Consider the following 10,622-nt stretch of genomic DNA (forward strand, 5'->3'; position numbering starts at 1 on the left):
GGGGGTGGGGGGCAGCGGGGGCCCTCTAACCCCTTAACCCTGCGAGCAGGAGCGAGCCCGGCCTCACGAGGGCGCCCGCCCGCTGCGGGCCGTCTTCACCGCGGACGGGAAGCTGCTCAGCACCGGCTTCAGCAGGATGAGTGAGCGGCAACTCGCGCTCTGGGACCCGGTAGGCCAGGCCGGCGGGGCGCGCTCGCCGCTGCTTCGCGGGGTCGGCCTGGAGCGTCTTCCAGACCCGCGCCCAGAGGGCCGAAGCGGAGCGGGGAGCTCCCCACGGGGAGCCCGGACCCCCTGCCCTAGGGCCCGGGCGTTGGGGGCGCTCACGGGCTCTTTCCGGGCCCTGACCACCTCCAGGCACGGGGCCAGCCCTGGCCCCCCGCGCAGTTGAGTACTTTAGGCCGCTTTCTGTCTCCCCGTAAGCGCCCCCCTCGACCCTAATACACACATAGGAGTCACCCGTACATCCAAGTCAGCAAGAGTGTGCTGGGCCATCCCTCCCAAGTCCCCGAAGGACGCAGGCAGCCTTGACACCCTTCCCTATGTCCCCGCCCCCTCCCCAGGAGAGATTTGCTGCCCACGAGGGGATGAGGCCCATGAGGGCTGTCTTCACACGGCAGGGCCACATCTTCACCACGGGCTTCACCCGCATGAGCCAGCGAGAGCTGGGCCTGTGGGACCCGGTAACGCAGCTGGAGGTTGGGGTGTGTGCCCAGGGGACTGGCATCACGAGAGAAAGACAGGCGCCCTCCGCCCCGCCCCCGCCCACCCACAAAGGGCATCCCCACCTGGACCATTGCCACCCCCACCCCTCTGCCCAGTTTTGCAGCGTCGCCTGAAGAAGCCCATGCAGGCGCCCCCACCTGGTGATGCCGAGTCCCTGGGGGTGGTTTGCTGTGACTGCATGAGACAGCGCGGTGGGGGCTGGGGGTGTGCGCTGGTGGGAGGAGGCAAGGCTTGGGGGTGGGGGGCGGCAGCTCTAGGGGGGCATGCATGGGGTTTGCGGAGAAGAGAAAGGGTAACAGGGCTTCTGAGAGTCCCCACTGGCGCTGAGGGGGCAGGGGCGGGGGCAGCGCTGGTCACGCCTCCTGTGCTTGGGCAGAATAACTTTGAGGAGCCTGTGGCACTTCAAGAGATGGATACAAGCAACGGGGTCCTACTGCCCTTCTACGACCCCGACTCCAGCATCGTCTACCTGTGTGGCAAGGTGCTTGGGAGGGCCACGGGGTGGGGGGTGGAGTGGCAGGGCCCAGGTGGGGAGTGGGGGAGAGTCTTGGCCAGGTGCACCTGGGAGCCAAGCAGTTGGTTCTGCAGGGCGACAGCAGCATTCGGTACTTTGAGATCACGGATGAGGCGCCCTTCGTGCACTACCTGAACACGTTCAGCAGCAAGGAGCCGCAGCGGGGCATGGGGTTCATGCCCAAGCGGGGTCTGGACGTCAGCAAGTGCGAGATCGCCCGGTGAGCCCGCCTGCCCCGGCACCCACTCCCACAGGCCTTAGCGCGGTGCCTAACAGTTTAATGTCACCAGCTTGACATTCTTTGACCTCAGTTTCCTCATCTGTAAAATGAGGCTACACGTCCCATTGGAGGGGGTGGCCTCCCGGTCCTTGATTCCAGGCAGGAGAGAGGAGAGGGGAGGAAGGGGGCCTGTGGGAGTACCGAGCCCCGTTCCGTACAGGTTCTACAAGCTGCACGAACGGAAGTGCGAACCTATCATCATGACCGTGCCTCGCAAGGTGAGGCTGGGCCCCGCTCCGAGAAGGAGGGGAGCGCAGTCCGGGCGCCCCACTCACACGTGTCTACCCACCCTTCCCCCGGCCCCCCCGCAGTCAGACCTCTTCCAGGACGACCTGTACCCGGACACGCCGGGTCCGGAGCCGGCCTTAGAAGCCGACGAGTGGGTGTCGGGCCAGGACGCCGAGCCAGTGTTGATCTCGCTGCGGGACGGCTACGTGCCCCCCAAGCACCGCGAGCTCCGGGTCACCAAGCGCAACATCCTAGACGTCCGCCCACCCTCCGGGCCCCGCCGCAGCCAGTCGGCCAGCGACGCCCCGCTCTCGGTGAGACACCGCGTCCCCCGTCCCCCCCCCACCTGATCCAGGCCCTGGCTACACGTTCCCCTCCTGCCTCGGCCCCGACACCGCCTCCTCTTCTTGTCCCCCGCGCCCCAGCAGCAGCACACAGTGGAGACATTGCTGGAGGAGATCAAGGCCCTGCGCGAGCGCGTGCAGGCCCAGGAGCAGCGCATCACGGCGTTGGAAAACATGCTGGTGGAGTTGGTGGACGGCACCGACTAGCGCAGCGTGGCCACAGGCGCCCCGCAGGGCGGCGGGGCGGGGCTGGCGCCCGGCTCCGCCCCACCCCGGCTTGGATCGGGGCCTCTAGGCCTCGCCCCCTGGGCCCGGGCTGCGCCGGGGAGTGAGGACAGTGGAAAGTCGCGGCTGATCCACGTGTATCTGACTCAGGCAGGCCAGCGCTCCTCGTTCCTCTTGGGGACTACGCAAGAGCTGGCCTAGGGAGGCTCGGGAGGGGGGCAGGGAAACAAGGGGGCCAAAGCAACGGTGCTGCATAGTGAGGCGGTGTCCCTCTCTGCACACCCCACCCCCAACCCCCTCCGCCTCCGTCCTGGGCTGGGGAATTGCTTATTATTGAGGCGCTGGGACTGGGCTTCCCTTACCGGGTGGAGATTCAGCGCTTCCCCCTCTGATCAGCTCCTTAACCCCATCGCTGGACGGGCGTCACCCAGTTGTACAGAGATGGACATAACCCGCTGGTTTCACAGCTGAAACCCACTAGCTGCCCCCAATGGTCTATGGCCAGGGGCCTCCTTTCTTCCCAGGGGCAGGGCAGAGGGCGGCACCTCCCCGCGGGAGGAATGTCATGAGGAAGTGTGTCACACACGTCCTCTGCTGTGGTCCTGGCGCTGAGGAAAACAAGTGTTGAATGAACTATTTGGCCAAGTGTTCTCTGTGCCCCCTGTGGGCGGGGGGCTGGGGAGGAGGGCATAAAGAGGGCAAGACCCCCAACCTCTGCCATGGGGACTCTGGCAAATGCAGTCCTGGGCTTGCAGCCTCTTCCCTAGATCTCCCCCACCTCCAGAGAGGTTCAGAAGGTCCCTAGCAGGGCCTTTGTCCCCAGTAAAGCCAGTTAGGGTCACAGCGGGTTCGAAGCCTCTTTTATCTGTGCCTCGGAATCACATCTGGTGCCCCTGGCATCAAGGAAGGGGGTGAGGGGAATTTCTCTTTGTTGCTTTTGTTTTCTCTCTTTCTTTTTGTGTCCCTTCTGAGCCTCACTGGCCGAACCCAGAAGGTCACTCGGAGAACGTGGGCAGGGTGTGCCGTGCCCCTAGCGGGATCTGTGCTTCTCTGGGGGGAGGTGGGGCAGAGGAGAGCCGCCAGGGGGTAGCACCATTGGATAACGGGGTTTAGAGTCAGCCCTGGGTGAGGCAAGTGGGCGCACAACCACACAGGGCTAGCAGCAGCTGGTGGGAAGGGGAGGACGGTGGTGGTGCCAGGGCCCTGGGCGCCCCCTGTGTCCAGTCTATGTCTGCGCCCCAGTCCAACATGCCCTGCTTCCCAAGACACCTTCAGGGAGCCAGGTCTTATCCAGGTCAGGGAGCCACTTGGACACCCTCCCTGATCACAAAAGTGTGCCTGAAGAAAGGGTCTCCAACTTCTGGCCACCCGCGGAAAGGCTGGTGCCACCCTGAGACCCAGGAGGGGGTGGGGGGGGAGCCGGGCACCCCGCTAAGTGCACTTGACGCTGAAATGCCTGGGTGGGGAGGGGCTGGACCCTGGCGTGCTGGCTTGTGTCTGGGACAGAGCAGCGACACAGCACGCAGTGGGGAGCTCAGCTGCCCCCCCAGGGGTGAAGAGCGGAGATGCAAAGGCTTCAGGGGCAGTGTCCCAGAGAGGGATCAGTGAGCAGAATGGAAGGCCGGCCGGAAGGAGAAGGGCTGGGGGCTCTGCTCCCCTGAGGGTCCGCTCCCCCTCAGGAATGGCAGACTGCGTCCTTAGATCAGTCTGTGCCCAGGGGAGGACGAGAGGTGGGAGGTCAGATACAGCTAAGCAGGGGACCTGACGTGCCAGCTGCCTCCAGGGCTCTGGCCCAGAAAGGTGCCCTGCGCCTGCTGAACCACTCTGTGTCTGATGCCAGGTGTGCCTTGGCACCCCTCAGCGGTGACTCCAGTCTCGAGCCCAGCGTCTCTCTGCTGGGGGGCCTTCGGCGGGTCCCTGGTGGCGTGGCTGAAGGGCCGGCAGGGGCGCTACTGCTCGGTGAGTGAGAGCCGCAAGATGCGCTCCAGCTCCTCCTCCTCGAGGCGCGCGCGCCGCCGCCGCTCCTCCTGCTCCTGCGCAGACAGCTCCATGGCCAGCCGCAGTTGCTCGTCGTAGCTCTGGAACACGTGGCTGCCGCGACCTGGGCCTGGACTGGGCCGAGGGCTGGGGACCGATGCGGGAGGCCCGGGCTGGCGCTGCGGCGTGGGTGGAGCGCTCCTGGCGACAAGAAGATCGTCAAAGGCTGCAGGGCACAGATTCCTGTAGGTGGGACCCAGAGGCAGCATGAGGACTTGGGAGCAGAGCTGAACAGGCCTCCCTCAGTCAGATGCCATGCGCTCCCAGTCACCTCCCTGGTGTCTGCCCATGACAGTGGGTCCCAACTTCCATCAAACTTATCCTCCCCCTCCATGGCCGCAGAGAGCATGAGATCCCACAGTCGGTGGGGCCTGGACCCTGCTCCCTGCCCACAGGCAGGGTGCTGCCCCAGAGCCAGGAAAGGGTGCTGGGTGAAGCCATCTGATGCCAGCAGTGCCCATGGTGAAAGCAGTTTGATGGGGTGTGGGCGAGCACAGGACGGTGGGTGAGAGCGCTGTGTGTGTGTCCCTGTGTCTGCATGTGGACAGACAGGCACTGACTGACTCTGCCTTTGGCCTGCCAGGCACCGACCTGTCCTGTCGCCGACCATCGTAGGACATAGGGTGTGTGCCCGGCTTGCTGTTGGTTAGTGCCTCCCAGATGGTGACCTAAGGGAAGGGACAAGGGCCAGTGAGCTGTGGTGGCACCACAGCCCCAGGCAGCGCAGCCTTGAGGACGCACCTGGTCATACTCGCTGCCTGCCTCAAGCAGGCTCTGCTGGATGGCGAACTGCAATAAGTCATCGTCGTCTTCACGGGCCACCACCTCCCGCTGGCCGCCCAGCACGCTGTAGCCTCGAGGGGCCTCAAACAACGCTGGGGAGATCTCGCAGCCACGGCAGGAGGCTGAGGGCGTGGGGGGGGGGCTAATGGTCAGTGATGGGGCACCCCACAGGGTCCCACTGACCGCGGCTCCACCCCCAAGAAGGGGCAGGGCACAGGCTTGGTTGGGGGTGTGGAGGGCAGGTTCGGAGGGGGGCACGGGGTCTCTCTCACTCATGGAACTGGAGCTGCTGACACTAGAGGAGTCGCTGCCGGGAGAAGGGGTCTCGCTGCTCGGGCTGCCTCGCACGGAGGGCACCGGCTCATCACAGCCATTGAGGTTCCCAAAGGTGATGCGGGCATTGAGGATGTGGAAGATGGGGATTTCTAGGGGCGAGGGAACCATGAGGAGCCACTGCCCCTCTTACCCCTCAGCCACCCGCATCATATAAGCACTCTCTCCCCACCACGACCAGAGGATGAGGGGAGATTAGGGAAAGCCGGTCTCACCAATCTTGACCGGGAAGCCAGGAGGCAGGCGCAGGGTGATGAAGTCCCGGAGTTTGGCAAAAAGGGCATTGCTGACGGCCATGAGGTCAATGATGGGAGCCACCTGCTCACACAGGGACAGGGGGTGCTCCTCACACAGCCACAGCTTGGCCTTGAACCTGCCCCCCCAAATCCCAAGGGGTGAGGGGCATTGTAGGAAGCCATGACCTCCCACACCTCATGGAGACCCTGCCCTGCCCACCCCTCCCCAGCACCGGCAGGGCCTCACTTCTGTGTCTTGGTGGTCAGTTCCATGGGGCGGCCCATGTCACGGCTGCCGAGCTCAAGGCTGGGGTTGAAGTATTCTTCTGCGGTGATGGCGGTGGGGTTGGCTTGGCTCAGGGTCTGAGTGACCAGGGTCTGTACCACACGGGGAGGGCCCAGGAGCCCGTTTCAGTCTCTGATGCCCACTTAGCCATGCCGTACCACAGGGCCCCTGATCTGTCTCTCCCCCTGCCTCCCCTGTCTTGGGCACTGTGGGCAGGAGGGCCACATAGGGCAGATGCCTCCCAGGCCTGCTCTTGAGCCACAGCCATACCCCTCCACACAGGGGCACCCTGGTACACACTCACCCCATTTTGAGGGGTCCCATGCTGCTCAGCAATTCCGAGGAAGGACTGCAGAGGTGTCTTACAACCTATAAGAAGGGGGCCGTTCAGAGGACACTAGGGACCCACATGCACTTGGGCACCTCATAGGAAAGGACTGCACTGAGACTCAGGGAGGAGGCTGGTTCTTGGGCATGGGGAAACTGCTCACCCACACACCACAGACCCAGGCACCTCCATCTGAGACGCTCTGGTGGTGTAGTAGTTATGCATTGGACTGCGATCAGCATGGTCGGCAGTTCGAAACCACCAGGAGCTCCTTGAGAGACTGAGCTTTCTACTCCTGTAAACAGTTATAGTCTCAGAAACCCACAGAGGGTCACTATGAGTCAGCATTGACCCAATGACAGTGAGTGAGGACTCCTGAGGAGCCCTGGTGGCAAAGTGGGTTACGCGTAGGCCTGCTAACTGCCAACGTCGGCTGTTCAAAACCACCTGCTGTCTGTGGGAGAAAGATGAGGCTTCCTATTCCCATAGAGATTTAGTCTTGGAAACTGACAGGGTCAGTGATACTCTGCCCTACGGGAGCTCCATGAATTGGAATCGACTTGACGGCAGTGAGTTTGGGCTTTGGTTTTGAGAGGCCTCTTACAACAAGGGGGCAGAGGCGTTGCAAGCGCAGCAGAAGAATTGTAGGCCTGGGGCCCAGGAGGGTCTTCCCAAAGTGCCACCAGGTGAAAAATCCACCTTACAACTACATTTTGTTCTCCTAGCTATGTGTTGGGTTGCTAACTACAAAGCCAGCAGTTTGAAACCACCAGCCACTCCTCAGGAGAAAGATAATGCTTTCTACTCCTCTAAAGACTTGCAGTCTCAGAAACCCACAGGGAAAGTTCTACCCTGTGGGTGACCCCAATAGGGTCACCATGAGTCAGATGGAAGTGAGGAGGTTTTTTTTTGGGGGGGTGGGGTGTAAAAAATTGTTTCTTTCCACTTCAGAGTAAGGCCAGGTATAGGGTCAACAGGCACAGAGGATCAATGCCAGGGCCCTCTGACTTTCTGCTTATGAACTGAAATGCACAATAAATGCTATGCATGACATTTCTCTCCTCTCCCAAACCTCAAGCAGACACTAGTAATCAATGGCAGAATGCTTTCCCATTGAGCCCAGATACTGCCTTAAAGTGTCTTCTTAGCAGTACTCAAGGGCTAGCAGCCATTGCCAATCAATAGAGCTTGCCAGATGAGTCAAATCACTCTTGCTGGAGTGACAGAGGGAATACCAGTGGAGGTACTGGAGTCCAAGCTGGGTCCTCAGTCCTGTAACACCTCCTCCCACCTGGCCCTGCCACTTTACCTTTGACCTTGCCCTTGTGCTGATCCGAAAGGTGCTCTGTCCGTGTCCGGGTGATGAGCTCCACGTTGGATGCCCCATAAACCTGGGGGACAGATGGACAATGGACTTGGACTTCACCTCATTCCCTGCTCCAAGGGCAGTCTCACATGTCCTAGAAGGAAGGAGCCTGGGGGGGCTCTTCATCCAGGCTCCAGGCCTTTGGGCAAATTGATAGGTGAAATCATTCATGCATCCACTTCTTTCTGAGGAGCCTCCCGGTGCCAGGCAGGAGTCCTAGTGGTGCAGTGATTAGTGTTTGGCTGCCAACCGAGAGGTTGGTACTTCACAGCCGAAAGCTGTGGCCATCTGCCTCGGAGACCTGTGGAAGCCCTGGAAACAGTTCTGCTGCCCCCGGGGTCTCGAGTCTGAATGGATTTGAGAGCACTGGGGTGGGCTGGGTTTGTGTTTGTGTGTCAGGCACTGGGGCGGGTAGGAGGGACATGATGGGGACCACACTGGACGCGATCTCTGCTCCCCTGCGGCTCAGAATCTAGCTGGAGAAGCAGATGCAAGAATGGACGGTGACAGGATGGGGTGATCTGGGCTCTGGTGCTGGCAGCACCGCTACAGGAGCAAGGGGCAAGCCCTGTGCACAGATATCCGCACACTGGTGACTGGCGTGTCAGCATCCCCATGTGCTCGGTGACCCAGAGGCCTCAGGGTGGCAGTCACCGTTTCCTTAATCCTTGCGCCCCCAGCTCTGCCATTCTCTGTGGAACCTTGTACCAGTCACTGAACTCTAGATTTCCTCGCTATGGAATGGGGCCGAGCATCCCTGCTGTGCGGAGTTACGATGCCCCGGAAAGGACTCAGTAAACATCCATCAGACGAGAATGGGAATACCGACCTCAAAGGGTAGGTAGGTACTGTGGTGTACACGCATGCACGAGTACAAAGACCTATGTGTATGTGTGTGTAGTGTCAGAACAGTGCTTTGAACATGAACACAGGAAGTGCCCCATCAATGCTGGCTATCCCCCTCAACTGACTCCTGCGCCCCGCCCCCGCCACGCCACGCCACGCCCCGCCTGGCTGGAGAAGCATCTGTGCCCCTTGCTGCAGACAAGGGTATGCCTGGGCCTGGCAGCACAGGGTATGTGTGCGTGCGCGCGCTGGGCCTCACCTTGGCTTCATACCCATTCACCATCTCAGTCTTTTCACTGCGCCAGCCCAGGATGCCGGTCTTATTCCTGGGGAGAGAGCAGCCGGGGTGAGGGGGTGAGGCAGGCACCCCGCCAGGCTGGCACCAAGCTGACCACTCACCTCTCAAAGGAGATGTTCTTGGTGTCCAGCTGTGTGGTGACCACGGGCGCGGTGAGTCTGCTCAGCACCTGCTCCTCAGTGGGCTGGGCAGCAGCTAGCAGCAGCTCTCGGTCCTGCCCGGCCAGCGCCAGGGTCTCTGTGTACACCACTCGGCGGTCGTGGTCAATCTCCATGACAATGGCACTTGTGTCTGCCAACCACAGGGCAGCGCCAGGGGTCAGGGGTGCTGTGAGGCTCTCTCCCATCGCCCCACCCCCACCCTCACCCTGCTCCACTTCCTGCCTGGCTGACCTTGGCCCCTGAAGACGAAGCTGCGGTTCCCTCGCTGCCACGTCATGTGGTCAAAGCCCAGGAGCGTGGTGTCTACCCGCAGGTTCTGCCCGCTCTTCCACACTTTGTAGGTGTCACTAGGGCAGATCTTGGACACCAGGGGTACTGGGTGGAAGGGGAGGTCAGAGGTGGCTTTGATTTGCCTGGCCCGCTCAGCCTGGGCTGCTAAGGGCATAGGGGTGGGCGTCAGTGCTGGGGCCAGAGAAGAAGGAGACACTGGTGGGCGAGCAGGCCCTCACATACACACCAACAACACCCCTGCTCCTCTGTGAGTGAGCTGAGTCCAGAGACAGGGAGTCTCAGTCACCACTGAGTGCCCAGTGCCACAGTTTATTAACCCACTCACTCAACCTTTCGTCCATTGTACTAGTCACTCTTTATGGGACACCCAGTATGTGCCAGGCCCTATTCCAGTCACTGGGAATAAAGTGAACCAAGAGAGAGCCCCTGCCCTCTTAGAGCTTATCTAGATGCAGCAGGGGTGACAGGTCACACACAAACAAAGAAGGCAGTCAGCGCAGAAGAAGGGAGACAATGGGCTGGACAGTCTGGAGAGGCTGAGCTGGGCGGGTGGCCCAGGAGCTGAGGGCTGAAGTGAGAGCAGGAGCCACGTGAAGCGCTAGGAGAATGCTCCAAGCACAGCAAGGGCGAGGGCAGAGCCGAGGTGGGAAACACCCAGAGAGGGCCCTTCAGCCCCTCTTACCCCAGCTAGTGAACTCCCATTTCATCTCCACGTAGAAGTCCTGGGCCTAGAAGAGAAAGAGAGTGTGCTGACTTGTGCTGGAAGCCGGGGTTGAGAGCAATGATGGGGAAGTGGAGAGGCGGGGCTCACCTTGCGCAGTTTCTCCAGGAGCACGGGGATGCCTGCCAGCCGCTTTACCACACGCTGGTAGTCCCGGTATCGCAGCACCAGCTGCACCAGCTCTAAGTCCCGGGTGCTCACAGCCTCCTGAAGCACTGGGGAGCAGGAGGCAATATCATAGGGCTGAAGCCTGCTTCCGGCTCCTTTCGGCCACCCGGGAGGCAAGCACATGCTGGAAGGCCTGGCTGTGGGGCTTGGGGGAGCAAGGGTGCCCACCTGTCCAGCCGCTGCGATTCTCCCTGCCCACATCTGCACCGTGCGCCAGGAGCACACGGGCACACTCGAGGTGGCCCAGGGTGGTGGCCAGGTGCAGGGGTGTCCGGCCACGGGGATCCAGCAGCTCGATGTCCACCTGGGTAAGGAGTTGAAGAGTTAGTCCTCATCGCCTCTGAGGCAGCTCCCTGGAGCCCACCAAGCCCTAAGCAAGCAGCAGCCTCATCCTCACTACCACATAGGCACATAGGGCAATGGAAGTCTGGGCTGATGAGCGGGGCGGGGGGTG

At 61.7% G+C, this 10,622-nt stretch overlaps 2 protein-coding genes across 5 annotated transcripts in view; one reads left to right on the forward strand and one right to left on the reverse strand.

Moving 5' to 3' along the window:
* CORO6 (coronin 6) overlaps positions 1 to 2,947 on the forward strand; it is a 7,548-nt gene extending 4,601 nt beyond the window's left edge. Inside the window, exons 6-11 of one of the 4 annotated variants that reach the window (XM_004706900.2) lie at positions 50 to 169; positions 1,100 to 1,204; positions 1,312 to 1,457; positions 1,678 to 1,735; positions 1,829 to 2,059; positions 2,171 to 2,947. In XM_004706900.2, coding sequence (XP_004706957.1) covers positions 50 to 169; positions 1,100 to 1,204; positions 1,312 to 1,457; positions 1,678 to 1,735; positions 1,829 to 2,059; positions 2,171 to 2,296 — 786 coding nt within the window. In that variant the 3' untranslated portion in view covers positions 2,297 to 2,947. Of the gene's footprint in view, positions 1 to 49; positions 170 to 560; positions 681 to 1,099; positions 1,205 to 1,311; positions 1,458 to 1,677; positions 1,736 to 1,828; positions 2,060 to 2,170 lie in introns of all 4 variants that reach the window. The other 3 variants (XM_004706902.2, XM_004706901.2, XM_045299701.1) reach the window with 3 other exon arrangements.
* Positions 2,948 to 3,157: 210 nt separating this feature from the next.
* ANKRD13B (ankyrin repeat domain 13B) overlaps positions 3,158 to 10,622 on the reverse strand; it is an 18,834-nt gene continuing 11,369 nt past the window's right edge. Inside the window, exons 2-15 of the mRNA XM_004706903.2 lie at positions 10,337 to 10,472; positions 10,091 to 10,215; positions 9,962 to 10,007; positions 9,220 to 9,363; positions 8,929 to 9,118; positions 8,789 to 8,855; positions 7,627 to 7,708; positions 6,294 to 6,358; positions 5,951 to 6,081; positions 5,683 to 5,840; positions 5,407 to 5,559; positions 5,093 to 5,256; positions 4,943 to 5,019; positions 3,158 to 4,492 (exon numbers count right to left, since the gene is read on the reverse strand). Of these exons, the coding sequence (XP_004706960.2) occupies positions 4,264 to 4,492; positions 4,943 to 5,019; positions 5,093 to 5,256; positions 5,407 to 5,559; positions 5,683 to 5,840; positions 5,951 to 6,081; positions 6,294 to 6,358; positions 7,627 to 7,708; positions 8,789 to 8,855; positions 8,929 to 9,118; positions 9,220 to 9,363; positions 9,962 to 10,007; positions 10,091 to 10,215; positions 10,337 to 10,472 (1,767 nt within the window). The 3' untranslated portion in view covers positions 3,158 to 4,263. The remainder of the gene's footprint in view (positions 4,493 to 4,942; positions 5,020 to 5,092; positions 5,257 to 5,406; positions 5,560 to 5,682; positions 5,841 to 5,950; positions 6,082 to 6,293; positions 6,359 to 7,626; positions 7,709 to 8,788; positions 8,856 to 8,928; positions 9,119 to 9,219; positions 9,364 to 9,961; positions 10,008 to 10,090; positions 10,216 to 10,336; positions 10,473 to 10,622) is intronic.

This window comes from Echinops telfairi, unplaced genomic scaffold, assembly GCF_000313985.2.
Source record: "Echinops telfairi isolate 266 unplaced genomic scaffold, ASM31398v2 ScPeMD7_7458;HRSCAF=8496, whole genome shotgun sequence".
NCBI lineage: Eukaryota > Metazoa > Chordata > Mammalia > Afrosoricida > Tenrecidae > Echinops > Echinops telfairi.